This window comes from Astyanax mexicanus, chromosome 12 (genome assembly GCF_023375975.1).
Source record: "Astyanax mexicanus isolate ESR-SI-001 chromosome 12, AstMex3_surface, whole genome shotgun sequence".
Taxonomy (NCBI): Eukaryota; Metazoa; Chordata; class Actinopteri; order Characiformes; family Acestrorhamphidae; genus Astyanax; species Astyanax mexicanus.
Genome location: NC_064419.1, coordinates 7,876,888 through 7,897,517, shown reverse-complemented (window position 1 = coordinate 7,897,517; position 20,630 = coordinate 7,876,888). Strand labels below are relative to the sequence as shown.

At 37.4% G+C, this 20,630-nt stretch overlaps 1 protein-coding gene across 2 annotated transcripts in view; it reads left to right on the top strand.

Moving 5' to 3' along the window:
- slc44a5b (solute carrier family 44 member 5b) overlaps positions 1–19,955 on the top strand; it is a 57,173-nt gene extending 37,218 nt beyond the window's left edge. The window contains exons 10-22 of one of the 2 annotated variants that reach the window (XM_007236931.4): positions 241–353; positions 533–664; positions 1,835–1,934; positions 2,195–2,287; positions 2,423–2,510; positions 3,679–3,941; positions 4,816–4,910; positions 6,985–7,088; positions 9,016–9,089; positions 9,214–9,284; positions 10,028–10,116; positions 10,220–10,304; positions 17,572–19,955. In XM_007236931.4, coding sequence (XP_007236993.3) covers positions 241–353; positions 533–664; positions 1,835–1,934; positions 2,195–2,287; positions 2,423–2,510; positions 3,679–3,941; positions 4,816–4,910; positions 6,985–7,088; positions 9,016–9,089; positions 9,214–9,284; positions 10,028–10,116; positions 10,220–10,304; positions 17,572–17,693 — 1,429 coding nt within the window. In that variant the 3' untranslated portion in view covers positions 17,694–19,955. Of the gene's footprint in view, positions 1–240; positions 354–532; positions 665–1,834; positions 1,935–2,194; positions 2,288–2,422; positions 2,511–3,678; positions 3,942–4,815; positions 4,911–6,984; positions 7,089–9,015; positions 9,090–9,213; positions 9,285–10,027; positions 10,117–10,219; positions 10,305–11,809; positions 16,142–17,571 lie in introns of those variants that run through there. The other variant, XM_007236932.3, reaches the window with a different exon arrangement.
- Positions 19,956–20,630: the final 675 nt, after the last annotated feature.

Sequence of the window (20,630 nt, the reverse complement as noted above, 5' to 3'; positions counted from 1 at the left end):
AATGTGCAAATGCATACACACACACCTTATGTAATCCCTTTAGTAGAGAAGTACTGCCATTAGAATAGGAATCTCTGGCACCCTGTCTAATGCCAGGTGTTTAATAGAGCGGTATAAAGGGGTATACCCTCTCCCAATATTGAGCTGTGGAACAGTGGAACTGTGTTCTCTACAATGATGGAGCTCCATCAATATTTTTGTTAAATGATTTTGTGTGTCTGTGTGTGTGTTCTTCTGCAGAGGCCTGATCATCACTATGGTCATCAGTCTGCTCTTCATCTTGTTGCTGAGGTTCACTGCGGGAGTGCTGCTGTGGTTAGTGATCTTCGGGGTGATCGCTGCTGTGGGATACGGTGGGTGTGAGCTCTGGATGTGTTGTAAACAGCAGGACAGATCTACTTAGTGTGTAAAAATGGATGTTAAATTGTTGGTACTTGCCAACTGAATCCCTCTCTCTCTCTCTCTCTCTCTCTCTCTTTCTCGCTCTCGCTCTCTCTCTTTCTCTCTCTCTCTCACTCGTTCTCTCTCTCAGGTATTTGGCACTGTTACTGGGAGTATGTGGCGCTGCAGGGGAAGCCTGATGCTGATGTCACTATATCTGATATTGGCTTTCAGACAGATTTCAGAGTTTACCTACAGCTGAGCCAAACCTGGCTGATCTTCAGTAAGACTTTACTGCAAAACGTTTTCACACATTTAATGATTTAAATACTGCTTTGTTTATTAAGTATTGCCTATATTAACCTAGATGTTGTGCAGAGTATAAAAGAAATAGGATAGCCTGGTCCGTTACAGCTGGCACAGCTTAGGTACACCCATTAAAAGAGAAATCCAGTGTGAAATTGACTTGGGTTGTAGTGAAACCCGATTCTAAATACAATCTTTTGTGGTACTGCCCACCTCCGTTCACTCCCAGCATTTCAAAATGTAAAAACCCCAGTCTCCCACATGGTAGCATGGTCACTGGCAGGCAGTGGTGTTATCCACTGCACCACACCAACCAGGTTTAACTGTGACAGTCTAAACCGGTAGGGCCAAACAGTGTAAGTATGAAAGGACATGGCAAATTATGGCAGTCTGCATTCCTGGGCTAAAGTGTGGCAAACTTAAAGGAGAAATCCAGTGTGAAATGGACTTGAGCTGTAGTGAAACAAGATGTTGAGTACAAATTTTGTAAACCTCTTGCCCACCTCTGTTCTTCCCTACATTTCGAAATACAGCACTTTTAGCCGATGCTCTCAACATGCTTACAACGCTAGTGATAGGGGCATAGAGTTGCCCATGCAAAGAAATCGCTATTTTAACACCATTAACAAGCTCAAAGTAGCACCACAATTCTTTGGTAGAATTCTAAGGCCCTGAAATTTAAAAAGAGACACTGACATAAGCATGAATGAATAGGTAGGATAGAGGAACAGCTGGTTAAGGGTGTAATATTAGTTTTTCTTTCTTTCTTTCTTTTTTTTTGCATGGGAAACACTATGCCTCTATTACTAGTATCGTAAACATGTTGGGAGCATCGGCTAGAAGTGCTGCATTTCAGAATTTGTACTCAATATCATGTTTCGCTACAGCCCATATCCATTTTCCATTTCACACTGGATTTCTCCTTTAAAGTTTGCCACACTTTAGCCCTGCCATAATTTAGCATATCTTTTAAAACTTACCAATTCAGACTGTCACAGTTAAACCTCACTCATATAGACTGCCACTGTTTAATATACAAATAGAGGTAGGAGAGTGTATTAAGGTTAAGATGTATTCTAGACTATGGGCACTGATTGATTGATTGATTGATTGATTGATTATTATTCTTTATTGATTAATTCTGCAGTGATCTCTCTGGCGGTGATTGAGGCTGTGATCATCGTGGTGTTGATCTTCCTGAGGAGCAGAGTGCGCATCGCCATAGCACTACTGAAAGAGGGCAGCAAGTACGTTTTTTTTTTTTTTTTTTTTTTTTTTTACAAAATACACTGCCATGCCACATGTCACGGGACAGGAACTAGTACTGTGTCCCATGACTTTTGCCATGTCCCATGGAAGATAAAGAAAGCTCGTCTGTCTTGTCTGTTCACATGCTGTCCCATGTCTTGAGTCTTGTATGATGAAATGTATGATGTATTTTCGTTGTTTTATGACTTTTATTCATCTATTATCTAAATCTTCTTTCTTTCCTTCTCTCTCGCTTTAGGGCGGTCAGCTACATCATGTCCACTTTATTTTATCCCATCATCACCTTTATGCTGCTGGCCCTCTGCATAGCCTACTGGGCTGTAACAGCAGTGTATCCTCTGTGACTGTGTGTGTGTGTGTGGATGTGTGTGTTTTCAGTATTATCCAGCTGATGGGTTATATAACTTGTTTTTTTTCATTAAAACTGTTGGCATTGTGATGCATCCTTAACTGGCACCATCTTCAGTTTCCTGGCATCTTCTGGTGATGCCGTCTATAAAGTGATGTCGACACAGCCCAACTGCAAATACGCCAACATCACCTGCGACCCAGAGGTAACAATGCACTTTGGCTACGTTCACATTACCAGGCTGAAGTGACTCAAATCTGTTTTTGTTTTTTTTCATGGCTGTGTGAACATGATAAATCAGTCACTTTCATATGTAGTCCTAAATCGGGTACGTATCCGATCCTTGGACATGCACATGAATGTGAACGGTCAAAAACAGCAAAAGCAAGCCACCTGTCCTTATTTTTTCACCTTTCGAATCGAGCAAAAGATGCTAACGCATCCATTTCACCTTTTATAAAGCTACAAGTCAGGCTCCGAGTGGTCCAGCGGTCTAAAGCACTGCCACTATGATCAGGAGATCAGTTTGAATCCTGTTCATGCAGCTTGCCCACGGTTATAGGACCCCAAAAAGAGCATAATTGGCCTTCTATGGGTGGGTAGATGGCGCTCTCTCCCCACATCACTCCAAAGGGTGATGTCGATCAGCACAAGGCTGCGTCTGTGAGCTGATATATCAGAACCAAGTCGCTGCGCTTTCCTCTGAGTGCGCTGTGATGCAACACGACAATGCTGCATCAGCAGCAACAGTTCAAAAAGAGTTGGTGGCTGACTTCACATGTTTCGGAGGAGGCATGTGCTAGTCTTCACCCTCCTGGTGTGTTGGGGCATCACTAGTGATAGGGAGAGTCCTAATGAGTGGGTTGGGTAATTGACCTTGTAAATTGGGGAGAAAATGGTCTCTCAAATATTACGTTTTTGTTGTTTGTGAAGAAGGAGACGTTTACACACATATCAATGCGGGCATGTAAGGCGTTTCAGGGGCAGATTTGTTTACATTACACACAGTGCAGGTCACTTACATTTGTGAATGTGAACGGTGAACCGATCTGAGCAAAAAATTGGATTTTAAAAATGTGGCTTGTAATGTGAACGGTGCCTTTGTAACCTTTTTATACATTATGAGGACAAAAGTATGGGGACACCTGAAATCAAGGGCATTCAAATAAATAAAAAAAAAGATCCTACTTTTGTTCGAGTAACTGTCTCTACTGTCCAAGAACGACTTTCTACTAGATGTTGTTATTAAAGCATTGGTTTGAAATGATTTAATTTGTATTCAGTGAGAGAAACTAAAGGTAGTGAAGCAATGTGTATAAACATACACTGCAGATCAGAACTGGAGTAAGCAGCCTGTTTTCTGTGTGTTTCAGACTTTCGGCCAGTCGAACGTCAGCAGGACGTGTCCGGGTTCACAGTGTACGTTTGCGTTTTACGGCGGGGAGAGCGTGTACCACCGCTACATCTTCATCCTGCAGATGGGGAACCTGCTGGTCTTCCTCTGGCTGGTTAATTTCGTCATTGCTCTGGGTCAGTGCACTCTGGCCGGCGCCTTCGCCTCCTACTACTGGGCCCTGAAGAAGCCTGCAGATATCCCAGCATTCCCTCTGGCTGCATCCTTCGGACGGGCCATCAGGTAACAAACACTCTCTTACTCTTCAATTATTTTTATTATTTTTATTTATTTATTTATTTTATATCTCATATATATATATATATATATATATATATATACACTGTAGTAGTAAGAAAAGTTCAAAAACTATTCCTTATTTTTCAATAGATTTTTGATATAATAAAAATATAATCTAATATTTAATTATTTAATTTAATTATAATATATGTTTATTTCGCTGTATTACATAATATAAAATGTTTAAATAAAATACATATTTGAATAAATTAACTTTACTTTTGTAGGTAAAGTCATTTTTTTATTATAGATTTATTTGTTGATCTAATATTTGTTCTTTATTATACGTGTTATTATTATTAGTATTTGTAAATTGATAATTGTTTTACATTAACTGTCAACTATTGTTATTAATAACTAGTCCTGTCACAGTAACATTTTCTCTGAATGATAAATCATCTCAGAAGACCATTTAAATCTCACTGACTTAATGACAATATTATAGCATATAAAATAATTAAATAAATGCTTTTAAATACAACAAACCGTTCACACTGTGTGTATGGAGTTATTCAGTTATTATATCAGTTATTGAAGATTATTTTACTGCCTGACCTGCCTAAAAACGATTATTATGCCCATTAATTGTACGATAAGTAGATAGTGTAATTATTGTGACAGGCCTATTAGTAACTGCCATATAAGCTTAAGGGCATACCATTAATTATGTAAAGATTTTATATAAATATGTATATGTTACTATTTCCAGTTTATTTTTAATTTCACCAGTATTTTGGTGAAAAATCAGTGCTGATTTGAGAATGTTGGGTTGAATGCTGTGTGTGTGATCTGTTAATGGTATGTATTTTCGTTGCAGGTATCATACGGGTTCTTTGGCGTTTGGTGCGTTAATCCTCTCTATAGTGCAGTTCTTCCGGATCATTCTGGAATACCTGGACCACAAACTCAAAGGTCAGTAATCCTGCAGTAACCAGTCTCCAATCTATCTGCCATACATCAGAACACACCAGTCAGCCATAATATTAAAACTATTTCTAGACTATGGCCGCGACCATAATGGCTTCCTACTCCCTGATAAGTATTCCGCTGTATAGGGAAACACGATGTAGTTCACTTAGTAGCGGTGAAACACAAGTGAACTCAGACACTCCCTAATCGTTAACATGAGCTCGCTCTGATCGCTTAAACATGAACACCTGATTGGCTGAACTGGGTTTGAAACTTCTTGAACCTACAAGATGAGCTCTGAATTAAAGTTGGTTAAGCTTTGAGCTGATCCTGGTATGCAACAGTCATTGACTACCAAATATACTCCAAGGAAGAACAATCTAAGAACCAGTGACTACAGGGTAATGGAGGCTCCACCCACCTCACAACTTACAGAATTTAAAGGATCTGCTGTAACATTAGCCTCAGTGCCAGATACCATAGATCACCCTTTAAGGCCTTGTTGAGTCCATGCCTCAATGGGTCAGAGCTGTTTTAGTGGTACAAGAGGGATTGGCACGATCTTAGGCAGATGGTTCTAATGTTATGGCTATATCAGAGTCTTACTAAGTAAAAAAAAAAAGAAGGAAACAAGTGAGAAAGAAATTTCCCATATTAAAATTTCAAATTAATACATTCTATAAAACTGTGACACAGTGCCCCCTTGTGCTGTGTAGCCTCAACTACACCAAGCACCAGCATTTGCTTCTATCAGACATGTAAACTGAATAGCGTAATCATTATACTATAAATACAGTGCACGTCATTACTATCAGAAATGTGGATATATATTTTTTGCATTATTGTTTCATTTCCCAGTACTAGATGTGGTAACACTTTATTAGAATGGTCCATTATCAGTGCCTCATAGATAAATCAATACACAACTGAACAGGGGCACAGAGTGGTCCAATATGAGTGGTCTAGCAATCCACAAAATAAACTGTATAAAATATCCCCCCTCATTAATATTAAATGCAATATGGACTTTCCTAATAGACAAGATCAGACAATCATGACTAGGTGCCAAATTGGAGATACTGCACTTACCCACCGCCACCTCCTGGTTGGCGAACAGGCTCCAGCCTGCCAGTTCTATGATACTCCTCAAACTATAACCACATATTAGTAGACTGTCCTGCACTTTTAACCACCAAAAATAACTTTTATAGGGTTACAAAAAAGCTAAAAAAACGGTCTGAAAAGATTTTACCAGCTAAAATACTTAATTTTCTGGAAGTCCTTCGTATCAAGAAACTGATTTAAGTCTGTGATGCTCAAGTCACGAACATTGGCAATGCCGTAAAATAGACTATATGTTGCAGCGGTCTGAGAAGCTGCCACTATGATTGGGAGATTGCTGGTTCGAATCCTGGTCATGCAGCTTGCCATCAACTGCCGAAGCCCTGAGAGAGCACAATTGGCCTTGCTCTCTCTGGGTGGGTAGATGGCGCTCTTTCACCTCATCACTTCTAGGGTGATGTTGATCAACACAAGGCTGCTTCTGTGAGCTGATCTATAGGAACCGAGTCGCTGCGCTTTCCTCCAAGCTTTCCTCAATGCTACATCAGCAGCAGTTCAAAACGTGTCAGAGTCTGACTTCACATGTATCGGAGAAGGCATGTGCTAGTCTTCAACCTCCTTGTGATGTGGAGATACAGCTGAGTAAGATCAGAGTTTGGGTTTTACTTAGGTTTAGGGATACATTCAATAAAGAATTATTTACATTTACCTTAGACTTCAGTTATATTTAATAGACATGCAGTTGAATGTAAGCTAATTGTTAGTTGAGCATCTATGAGGCGTCTATAATGGACCATCCAAATAAACTGATGCCCTAAAAGTTAATCAGCCTTTCTCAGAGCACTATACTGACTGTGGGAGGCTGGTAGTGTTTGAGAGTGAGCGAGAGGGATGAAGAATGTGTGTAGGGTAGTGTGGTGTAGTTCTGCAGATGTGTAGTGTGTCTGTTGGGACAGTCCGGTGGATAATGACGACGAGCGATCCCCTCATCTCTTGTTTTCCTGTGTCGTCCCAGGTGCTCATAACTCCTGCTCGCGCTTCCTGCTGTGCTGTTTGAAATGCTGCTTCTGGTGCTTGGAGCATTTCATCAAGTTCATGAACAGGAATGCATACATTATGGTGAGTCTCAGATGCTCGGGCTGTTTGTAGACGCAGGTGTTGCGTAACTGTCGTGGGATTATTCTGGACTTGTTTATCTAACTCTGCTGTTCTTACCAGAGTACATCATCTACACTCTATGTAGTCGAGCATCAGTAAATAAAGAAAAAATATCATTTAGAACAAAGTAATTTTTTCAGGTTTATTTTAGTTATATATACGTCACCTCTCAATACTGTTCATGACTATGAATAAAACATTCTGGATTAGTGTTTTAGGAGGACATTTTTGCACAGTGTTTATTGGGAGGGCATTAGGTCTTAGGTCTTAGGTCTTAGTGTAATGTGAAATGACATTCTAGAGCCATGTGGAACAGATCATCATTTTAGAACAATGTGCATTGAGAGGATGTGCTAGATCAGTGTGATTCAGAATGGCATCCTAGATCTGTTCAAATCAAATCATCATTCTAGAACAGTGTGCATTGAGAGGATGTGCTAGGTTAGTGTTCATCAGATCAACATTCTAGAATAGTGTGAATTGAAAGGACATTTTAGAACCATGTGAATCATATCAGCATTCTAGAACAGTGTTTGAGGATTGAGTGGATGGGCTAGATCAGTGTGATTCAGAATGGCATCCTAGAGCTATTAGAATCTGTATTCTAGAACAGTGTAGATTGAGAGGATGTGCTAGATCAGTGTAAAACAGAACAACATTCTAGAGTAGTGTGAATTGAGAGGACATTCTAGAACCAGGTTAATCAGATCAGCTTTCTAGAACACTGAATTAAAAGGACATTTTAGAACTATGTGAATCAGATCAGCATTCTAGAAATTCTAGAACAGTGTGAATTTAGATGATGTGCTATACCAGTGTGAATCAGATCATCACTCAAGAACAGTGTGAATTAAGAGGACACTCTAGAATCATGTGAATGAGATCAGCATTCTAGAACACTGAATTAAAAGGACATTTTAGAACTATGTGAATCAGATCAGCATTCTAGAAATTCTAGAACAGTGTGAATTTAGATGATGTGCTATACCAGTGTGAATCAGATCATCACTCAAGAACAGTGTGAATTAAGAGGACACTCTAGAATCATGTGAATGAGATCAGAACAGTGTGAATTGAGAGGACATTTTAGAACCACGTTTGATCATCACTCTAGAACAGTGTGAATTGAAAGGACATTCTAGAACCAAGGAATTAGATCATCATTTTAGAACAGTGTGAATTGAGAGGATATTCTAGAACCACGTGACTAAGATGTGCTAGGTCAGTGTTGGTCAGACCAGCATTCTAGAACAGTGTACATTGAGAGGACATTCAATACTGTGTGAATCAGATCATCATTCTAGAACCATGTGAACCAGATTATCATTCTAGAATGATTTGAATTGAGAGCACATTTTAGAACTGTGAATCAGATCTTCATTCTAGAACAGTGTGGATTGAGAGAATATTCTAGAACCATGTGACTCAGATCAGCTTTCTAGAACAGAGAGAGGTGAATGGATGTGCTAGATCAGTGTGAGTCAGACCAGCATTCTAGAACAGTGTACATTGAGAGGACATTCAATACTATGTGAATCAGATCATCATTCTAGAACCATGTGAATCAGATTATCATTCTAGAATGATTTGAATTGAGAGCACATTTTAGAACTGTGATTCAGATCTTCATTCTAGAACAGTGTGAATTGAAAGGACATTCTAGAACGGTGTGAATCAGAATGCCAATGTAGAACCATGTGAATCATATCATTCTAGAACAGCGTGAATGAAGATTGTGAAACTGCAATTGGAAAAACATTTTAGAATGCTTTTTCTAGAATGTTTCTAATTTGTTGTTATATATTGTAGTGTGAGGGGAAAGGCATGCAGATGAAGGTGGGTCTACAGTAGGTTCCTCTGCTGATTTCTGTGTTATGAATTTTCTCAGGTTGCGATTTATGGGAAGAGTTTCTGTACCTCAGCAAGGGAGGCGTTCTGCCTTCTGATGAGGAACGTTGTGAGGTAAGAGTCAGCAAGAAGAGAGCGATTCTGATACATCACACCTTCTACAGGAGCTGTTCCCAACAGTGTGAAGAAGTGGGGGTTTGAGATGAACTCATAAACTGTATATTTCTGTGTGTTGTAGAGTGGCAGTGCTGGACAAGGTCACAGACTTCCTGCTGTTTCTGGGGAAGCTGCTGATTTCAGGGAGTGTCGGTGTGTATCTCTTTAACTTCAGCTAAGCCTGACCATATTTAAGCAATGATACAAGAGAGGGAGTGCTATAACGTGTAGTATAGGCACAATACCGCAGGTCCTGTTCCGTAGATCAGCACTGCAGTGCCAATATTACACGTTATAGCACGAACCTCAAGTGTATTATTGTGATTATACCTCAGTTTCATTATCACTGTTTATTGAAAGATTTTAAGTTAAAGAGGATAAGAAAATACAATCTGTTTGGTTATAAACACTCTGAGAGTTAAAATGGTTTCATTGCTGCTCTGTTTGTAGTTTCACAGTTTGGCTTGTAAGCGCTGCATTGTTGCTAGGTTAACTGCACGTGGAGTGCTTTGGTTACAGTGCATTACCGGCTGATAATGTCACTCATAGAATGCCTCTCAGCCAATCACATTGTGTAGATATATTGAAGAGTATATGGACATGGCCTCAAAAATGATTGCTGACCGCAATATTGCCAATTCGGATTTTTCATAATTAACATGAATGAGCCAGTATGTCCACATTGTAAAAATACAGCAATTTTGTGTGCAATTTATTTGGTGAAATCCTGATTCACAAAAGTTTTGTTGAATTATTTTTTTTTTACTTTTTGTTTAAAACACATTAAATTGAGTTTTTCTTGAGTAATCTTATTAAGAATAATCTGATTCTTTATATTTATTAAAATTCTCTCAATAAAATAATAAGAGGATACATAAAAACTCTTTATTTTGCAGGAGCCCTCGCTTTCTTCTTCTTCACTCGCAGGATACCAGTCATACAGGAGGAAGTGCCTTCACTGAATTACTACTGGGTTCCCCTGCTGGTGAGAGAGAGCATTGAATCACTCAGCTGATTTTTGTGAATGGATAAATTAGGCTTTCTAAAACTTTGAGCCAAATCTTTCTATATGTTCTGCTTGTTTTCAGACGGTGATCTTTGGGTCCTACCTGGTCGCACATGGGTTCTTTAATGTCTACGCGATGTGTGTGGACACACTCTTCCTCTGCTTCTGTGAGTATCCATTTATCAGAATATCAGTATCTTGTATTTTTACTGACCGTATACGAAAACTTCTCAGAACTACCTTGAACTATTATGTCAGTATATAGTGTAAGTATATGCAGTATACATTGACACTTTAGTATATACCGTAGTATGCCAATATAACTTGATAGAATTGTTGCAGTATATATTGACAGTATCTTGTGTGAATTTACATAGTACACTAAAATTGTACAAATTCTAAACAATTACTTTCTTGGGGGATGGGACTACTTTTCTGCCACACACACAATCCTGTATGTACAGGTATCCCTCCACTATTTTATTGATACTTGAGCCAAAATCTTCTCAGAACCATTGTAAATTATTATGGCAGTATATATTGACATTATATGGCACTATATCGTATATGTCAGTGTATGCCAGTATATTTTAAAAGTATTCTAGCAGGATATATTGCCAGTATCTTGTGGTTTTTACTGACACTTTACAATAATAAAATAGTGGTAAAGGTACTTTTATTGATAAAATGTATATTTTATTGATAAGCATTTACTGTAAACTATTGTGGCAGTATGTATTGACACCATAATTTAGCAGGATAAAATTTCATTATCTTACGTTTTTTACTGACTGTATACTATAATAAAGGTCATTTTACACAAATACTTTTTCTGCCACACATCACCTGCATAAATCCCTCCATCATTTCAATTATATATTTTAAAATGATATATTTTAAAAACAGATTTTAGAAATAAAACTTCCTTTAACTATTATGTCAGAATATATTGTCAGTATATTTTGTTTTTTAACTTACTTTACTAAAATAGTAAGCTTTTATTGATTAATGAGCCCAGGTCTTCTTAGAACTCCTTTCAGAACCACTGTGAAATATTGGGGCAGGATATATCAACACCATGTGGCAGCAAACGAATATAAAAGATAATAAAATTATATTCTGTAAAATCCCATCAATATATATATATATATATATATATATATATATATATATTGATGGGATTTTACAGAATATAATTTCATTATCTTTTATATTCGTTTTTTAATGATTGTATACTAAACTAGAGATCATTTTAAACAAATCCTCTTTTGGGGGGGACTATTTTCTGCCACACACCTCCTGCATGTATCCCTCCACCATTTTAATGATGCACAATTTACAAAAAAGCAAAAATCTTCCCAGAGTTTTTACCTAAGCTGAAGTTTACCTGCTTGCTGTTGTCTTTTCTGGCTCTTCCCTGTTCTTCTGTACTTGACTTTTTAAATTTTCCTTTAATAATACAAATAATATGAATGTTAAGTTTATGATTTTATTATTATTATTTTTTTTAATGCTAACTTTTTTTTAAAGCTAACTCTACTCTTATCCTTATCTTTCTGTTCCTCTCCTCTCTTGCTGTTCTCCACTGCTCTACTTGGCTGTTTTCCTCCTGCTCCCTGCTGTTCCTCTGCTGTTCCTTGCTGCTGTTCTCCGGTGACGGAACGTGTTTCAGGTGAAGATCTGGAGAGAAACGATGGATCTCCGTCTAAACCGTACTACATGCCTACAGGCCTTCATAAAATCCTTAAGAGATCTGATCACCGTGCCAAACAGTACTCCCCATCCTGAGACACGCCCACTATCTTTCTTTCTTTCTTTCTTTCTTTCTTTCTTTCTTTCTTTCTTTCTTTCTCTCTCTCTCTCTCTCTGACTGGATGACTGGATTTCTTTGGTCTCACTGACTGACTGTCCTCTCTGGCGTAGAGCAAAGCATGCTGGGATACGTGCTCAGGACAGAGACAATAGCGAGTAAAGGAATACTCCACTGTTTTTAAGTCTGATGTTGGCCTTTATTGACACAGATAATTTCAGCATTGGAGGAAAGCGCTGTGACTCGGTTCTGATACATCAGCTCACAGACGCAGCCTTGTGCTGATCGACATCACCCTTTGTAGTGATGTGGGGAAAGAACGCCATCTACCCACCCAGAGAGAGAGCAAGGCCAATTGTGCTCTCTCGGGGCTCCGGCAGCTGATGTTTGCAAGCAGCATGACCGGGATTCAAACCAGCAATCTCCCGATCATAGTGGCAGCAACTTAGTTCGCTGGACCACTTAGTTCTCTGAGACCCACTTATTTGTATTTGCAAATTGAGATTGGGCTGAATTATGGTGGAGTATTCCTTTATTAGCCGTTTAATTCTGATTCTGCTAACTCTCGTCTGCCTTTTTGCAGTTATACTTCTGGATTTTGTATCTCCCTCTCTTTCTCTCTCTCTCTCTCTCTCTCTCTCTCTCTCTCTCTCTCTCTCTCTCTCTCTCTCTTTCTTTCTCTCTGTGCTGGCCTTCTTTTCTTCATGGCCTTACCTTCAGCATCCTCTCAGTTAGCCAATATACTGTAACTATAGAGTGAAGATCAGCTGGTCAGGTGTTTCCCAGTCTGGTTCCTCTTTGAAGGGCTTATTAACGAGCTGATGAGAGAAATCAGGTGTGGTAATGAAGGTAACTCACTAAAATGAGCATGGACTCCATAAGCAGGGCCAGGTGGAGTGAGTGGTCTTGTGTATTAGGTAGACTACATACTCTACATACATATTTCTGTTCATCACCACCAGATAGATTTATGCAAACATAATTATTTCTCCTCACAAAAACAATCTTCATCCAGAATAAACTTCTTCAGGATAGCGACCTCAAAGCCTCCTCCCTGCACGATTTTACTGTCTGAGCTACTGCTGTGAGGAATCCCATTCAATCCCACTCAACCCTTTTTTTTTCAGTTTATATTGACAGTATATGATATATATGACAGTATATGAGTGTGTATTATGGCAGTAATATGTTGACGTGGCAGCATATTCTAGTGCAAATTGGCAGTTTATGACTATAAATATATATATAAATATATTTTCAGTATAGGGCAGTATATATTGAACAGGTATGACCATATAAGGTAGAGTATATTGATGGTATATGGCAGCGAGTATTGAAAGCAAAAAGCATATTGCTGTATACATTGGCAGTAAAAAGCTGTATATTATTATGTTAGCGGTGTTTGGGGAACTTGTCCTGATTGTATATGACACTATATATGATAGGATATATGGAAGTAAATGACAGTGTATACATTGACTATATATGGCACTATTTATATTGACACTACATAGCAGCATATATTGAAAATATATTGTAGTATGTATTAATAGTATGTGATGGTATATATTTAGAGTATATTGAGAAGATTCTTGTCAAGGCTCTTACTGATATGACTGTATATTGAATGTATTTGGAAATTTGTATTGACTATGTATGACAGTATATGGCTGTACATATTGAACAAATATAGAGTATATAATATAAATTGTATATTGGCAGCAAATGGCAGTATAAGGCAGTACATAATGTATGGCAGTGTGTATTAAAAGCATATTGCTGTATACATTGGCAGTATAATGCAGTATATATTAACAGCATTTGGGAAATTGTTATTGTTATTATTAATTGTATATAGCAACATATATTGATGATATATTATGAACATATACTCCTATATATGACTGTGTATATCAACACTGTTTGGGAAATTTTATTGACTATACAAGGCTCTATATGAGAGTTAATACTGTGACAGTGTGGCAGTGTATGTTGAAAATATGTAACGATATATATTCACAGTATATGGCAGTATATATTAAAAAGGTGTAACATATTTGTACGGCAAAAAAATAACGAACATTTGAGATTAATATAATTAGTGATATATTATTCACTTATTTATCTCTAAACATATTTTAAACATATTTTTTGAATGGGATTTTTTTACACATATATGCAGGGTGATCTGCAGGTGAGGAGGCTTGTGGTCACTGATTTAATGATTCCTTCAGGGTCAGTTCAGCTTAGTACTTAGTACAGCAAATCTTCAACACTATCACAAATATATTAAAAACTAACACTGATATGTGAGTTTACTCTCCTTGGTAACTTTATTACAAACATATTTTAAGTTGCAGTGATGAACAGGGTAAATATAGCCTGTGTGGGAGATGGGAAAATACAGTAACAGTCTACAGAGAGTGGAAATACATGGTGGGTGTTTATGATATATTGGGCAGTGAGTGCATTTTTTATAATATAACAACAGGTAAAGCTTGACTGTTGACAACTGTGTGTGTTTAAGACCAGAAATATACTTCATGCAAGGATGCAAAGAAAGATGCTTTGAGCTGTGCAGACTGAATTTTCACAGATGCATTAAAATATAGGGATGACAAATGATACTAGTGCATCTTATTGAAAAGTATTTATTTCAGTTTATTTCAGTAATTCAGTTCAAAATATGAAACTCATATATTATAAGGATTACACACACAGAGCGATATATTTTAAGAGTATATTTCTTTTATTGTTGATTATTATGACTTACATCCAATGAAAAATCCAAAAATCTGACCAATTTGTACTTTTAGAAGTGTGGGCAGTGTGCCAAGTCCTGCTGGAAAATGAAATCCACATCATCATAAAAGTTGTCAGAGAACTTTCTCTCTGCTGACAACTATTATAGATATGCAGATTTCATTTTCCAGCAGGACTTGGCACACTGCCCACACTGCCGAAAAATACCATTTGGACTTATATACTATTCTAATGTTCTAAAACACTAATTTTTGTTGGGTTTTTCATCATCTGTAAGCCATAATCATCACCAATAAAATAAATAAATGCTTAAAATAGATCACTCTGGGTGCAATACATCTATATAATGTATGAGTTTCACATTTTAAACAATTTTATTACTGAAATAAAGTAACTTTTCAATGATATTCAATTTTTTTTTTAAAGTGCAAGCTGCATTCTGAGCATTTCCACAAGGGGGTGCTACAGAAGCTTTTTATTATTATTTTTTTTTACAATCAGCTATCAAAATACTAATGCTGCGTTTCATTTAAACTTGGATGTCAGTATTTCCTAATTCAAAGTAGGAGATTTAAATTGGAACGTTTCTACAGGTTGGATTTCGTACTATAAAAGGTAAGGAGAACCTTCATAACCCTGAGTTCAAAATCCAAGATGGCTGCCCTGCACATCAACAGCAGTAAAAGCAGTAGTATTATATAGTTTTATCATCACTACTGTGTATTAGTGTCTTCCAACACTCACTAATGTCTAAAGTCTACCTGTGGACAATGTTTCTGAGGTGTTTGGATGCTCAGAATACTGTATAATGCATTGTTAGCAATGCTAACTTGGTACAATGCTAATAATCACAGCTGATATCTGAATGTTTAACTGGCATACCGTCAACTCATCCTAGTTAACTGGAACGCAGCATATGATGTGTCCTCTAGCGACCCCTGAGTTTTTAAACTGAAACAGTAATGTAATGTGTACAGTAGGACCGTGCGTATAAAGAGCATTGGCTAGGCATTAGCATTAGCATTAGCGTCCTTGCATTGTATGTTTCTGGCCTAAAGAAGTCTAAATGGATGCAGTAATCTCTCTTTGGTCAGCATGTTTATGAACTGTGTGAATGTTTTCTGAGCTGTACAGATGATTATGAGCTGTACGGAGCGTGTAGTAATTTGTGCCTCATTTGAAATGGGGGAAGTGCTTCTCGTTTATGGTTTTACACTTCTATTTTGAAGTAACGTTTATAAAAGGATGTAAAAGCCATTTTTGGTAATTTTGTACGGTGTGTGGAGCAGACGCTGGAGCTGTGCCCGCACCCCTCTGTGCTGTTATGGGGGAATTTCATGTCTTTTTTATAAAAGGGGGATGTTTTGTAAAAAATAGATCAGTTAAAAGGTTGAATTTTTCTCTTTGAATAAAACCGAGTGATATAAATGATTTAATCTGCTGTAGTGTTTATTTATCCTGTTCATTCTTATATTCTTAAATTATTTTACAGTATTGCACTCAGTATAACTTGCATTTTCAAAACAGCAAATGTGAAGTCATTTTGGAGCATTATTATTGGTCCATTCACCATCATGTTCTGATACAGTATAAAGAACATTTATATAAAAAATTTGAGATGCAAAATTTTGCATACTTGAACATCTGGATTATAATTGCAATATTTATAGTTTGATGCATATTTAGTTAGCACACTGGAGCTACAAGGCTAATGTCGCTAACACAGACTATTGGTAGACAGACAGGAGAAAAGACAGTCAGACAGAAGCAAAGTTAGAAATAAAGACAGACATAGACAGAAAATAGACAGGCAGAAGAAAAGACAGACAGAAGTAATGAAATAAAGACAGACAGAAGTAAAGACAGAAATAAAGACAGACAGAGACAGAAAATAGACAAACAGATGAAAGAAAAGACAGACAGATGTAATGAAATAAAGACAGACAGACAGATTTAAAGATAGAAATAAAGACAGACAGACAGAAAATGGACAGTGACGGACAGAAGTAAAGACAGACAGAAGTTAAGATAGAAATAAAGACAGAGACAGAAAATAGACAGGCAAAAGAAAAGACAGACAGTAGAAAATAAAGACAGAAGTAAATATAGAAATAGAGACAGACAGACAGAAAATACAGACAAATAGAAGAAAAAACAGAGAGAAATAAGACAGACAGTAGAAAAGATAGAAATAAAGACAGACAAACAGAAGACAGACAGAAGTAAAGATAGAAAATAAACAGACAGACAGAAAATAGACAGACAGACAAACTTAAGAAAATACAGAGATAGAAGTACAGACAGAAAGAAAAGAAAAGACAGACAAACAGAAGTAAAGTTGGAGAGACAAACAGGCAGACAGACAGACAGAAAATACAGACAGACAAACAGAAGTTTGTAAAGACACAATTACACACTGACAAACAGACAAATAAATAAAGATGGACACACAGATAGACAGAAAGAAAATAGACCGACAGACAGAAGTAAAGACAGACAGACAGAAATAGACATGCTGTCATATAGATCGATTGATGAATGGACGGACAGAGAGAAACAAAGACAGATAGATAGACAGACAGAAATAAAGATGAATAGATAATAGAGAGAGTGTGTCGGAGTAGCACTCTGTTTGATGCCTACAGTGAACATCATGCTGTTTGCTGTTTCTAAGCTTCCATTATCGCATAAAAACCTCGTAACTTCAGTGCAAATCCAAATAATCTCTCTCCAAAAAAACCTCAGCTGACCAACTACTTTCAGAGTGGAGGATTCACACTATTGAATTTACCCTTATTTTTTTCTACCCAAAATTGTCTCTGTGAATTTGTCTGATTTGATTGGTCTACCCTTGTCCTCAGTGGCGGATCTGGAGAAGAACGACGGCTCTGCGGCTCGGCCGTACTACATGAGCAGCACCCTGAGAGCCATCCTCAACAAGACCAACCACAGGAGGGCACCAGAGACGAGGAGGAAAAAGTGATGTCATCAACAATGAACAGGGTTCTTTTAGATCTCTTGATCTTTTTTTTAAAGTGAGGGAGAATTGTCATTTTAATCTGCTCAGAACAAGAAGAAGAAGAAGAGCTGAGGGTCATCAGTTCCTTAGCTGAGACAGCAACACAGGTGAGAAGGTCACCTGGAAAGGGAAAGAAATACCTGCATCTTCTGCACTTCTGGCCTTGAGAACCTGTGTAGAACGTGAACATTGATATTTTTTTTGTCTTTTTTTATTATTATTAATGTTTTTCCTTATTTGGGAAGAACACAAACCAAGCCAGCATACACCAATGAGCCATAACATTAGTACCACTTGCCTAATGTTGAGTAGGTGCCCCCCCCTCATGTGCTCTCAAACTGATCTATATCTGTGTCCATATACACAACTTCTCTGTTAATGAGAAGTACTGCCAACAATAAAACAGGTAATGGCCATATAGAGTCTATTGGCCCCATGCCTAATGCCACCCCCTCCCCCCCAGTATTTAGCTGTAGAGCAGTGCAACTGTGTCCTCTGGAATAATGGAGTTCCGTTCCGTACTTATGGATGGCGTAAGTGTGGCAGTTGGCCCGCATCATACCGCTTTTGCCATGCTGCAGCAGCCGGAGTCCGAGCGAGTACAATTGTCCATACTCTCTCTGGGTGGGTAGGTGGTGCTCTCTCCCTCATCCCTCCCATTGTGATGCTTGCCAGCACAGGCATCTGTTGGCTGATGTATCAGAAGAGCTCGGGGTCCGGCACTTTCCTCTGAACGTGTTTGCTACAGTTGTAAAAGAGACGAAATGGTTACTTTATTTTAGTAATTCAGTTCAAAATGTGAACCTCATATATTATATAGACATATTACACACAAAGTGATCTATTTTAAGCGTGTTTTTATTTTATTGTTGATGATTATGGCTTACAGCCTCCGAAAATTAGAACATTATATAAGACCAATTGGTACTTTTGGCAGACTTAGACAATGTGCCAATTCCTGCTGGAAAATGAAATCTGCATCATAACACAGTGGATCAACACCAGCAGATGACATGTCTCTTTATCCAAACCATCACTGATTGGTGGAAAATTCACACTAGACCTCAAGCAGTTTGGACTGTCTGTCTCTCCACTCTTTCTCCAGACTCTGCTCCCTTTTTTTTTTTTTACAAATGAAATGTAAAATTAACTGATGATCAGAGATGGTTTGGAGAGGCATGTCTTCTGCTGGTGTTGGTTCACTGTTTTTTTTGTTATCAAGTTTAAAGTCAGTGCTGTTTTGTTTTCCCGCAAAATCTTACAGCACTTCATGCTTCCCTCTGCTGACAACTTTTATGGAGATGGGGATTTCATTTTCCAGTAGGACTTGGCACACTGCCAAAAGTACCAGTAGGACTTATATAATATTCCAATTTTCTGAGACACTGATTTCTGGTCTTAAGCCATAATCATCAACAATAAAAGAAATAAACACTTAAAATAGATCACTCTGTGTTTAATACATCTATATGATATGAGTTTTATATTTTGAACCGAATTAGTAAAATAAAGTACCTTCTTAATAATATAAAAATGAGAGTTATGAGAGCTAGTATATGGTATATATGAACATGTTTGGGTAACTGGCCCAACTTTTTGCTGTATGCAATCAAATCCTTACAGCAATGTTCATAACAGTGCCTTCTCTGGACAATAGAAACAGTTACTCCAACAAAGGCAGATTAAACCAACATCTGCAGTTGTCCCAACACTTTTGTCCATATAGTGTAAGCCTATACAATGCTTGCACTTGCAATCAGGTGTGCTCTTTAATAATAAGGTGTGTGTGTGTGTGGTATATTGACAGTATTAGTGTGTGTGTAAGTGTAAGTGTGTGTGATCAGTGTTTTATATGAAGGAAACGAGGAAAGAATAAAGGGATCAGTATTGTTTTATTTTTTATTTTATCTTATGCAGCCAGCAGTAATACTGTCTGTGCCTTCAGAACCGTCTCACACACTCTCACTCAGAGATGTTCTGTCAGGAGTCTCTGTCATGCTTTTTATTGTTTCGTATTATTTTCATTTGTTACAATGTTTGCATTTATTTTATTGTTTTATTGTATTTTATTGTGTTTTATTTGTGTGAAGGTGGTTATAAAACAGTGAATGAAGGAAATCTGCAGAATGAAGGTGATGTGACTGTAGGTGCATGTTTGGAGATTTTTTTATGTATATATTTTTTATAAGTTTAAAGATATATAAAAGTCATTTCATTAACTATTAACTGTCTGTTGTTTATTTTGCATCCATTTGCATGGAAACACTACTTTTACACTACTGCTTCCCTCTGCTGACAACTTTTATGGAGATGTGGATTTCATTTTCCAGCAGGATTGGCAATTGTGTCTTAAATAATATTCTAATTTTCTGAAACACTGATTTTTGAGTTTTCATTGGCTGTAAGCCAAAATCATCAGCAATAATAAATAGACGTTTAAAATAGATCTCCATTTTTGTTGATTTTTAGTTTACTACATAATTTCTTAATGAATGGACCAATAAAAAATTCTCCAACCTGAAATGAACTCTTTTTGCATTGACTTTTTTTTCTCTCTCCTGTAAAGGTGCCGTTTTGGAGATACTAGTTTTTTATTGGACAGCAGCGATATAATTTATTGAATTGCTAAAAATAAAGTAACTTTTCAATGTTATTCTTATATTTTAAGGTGTGTTAGTATAGTCAAATATTTATTTTGATTAATTCGTGGTCTAGAAGAAGCTCTAACCTTGTTAGCTGCTCTTCTTTGTTATGTATTTGGCACGATAATGAAATGTTTACTGGGGCGTATAATGGAACAAATCCCAGTAACCGTGCCCAGTTGGCACCTGACTGTGAGAACAACACCTCAGTCAGTCAGAGACGGACAGAAGCAGGAGCTTCACAATTTCACAATCCAGC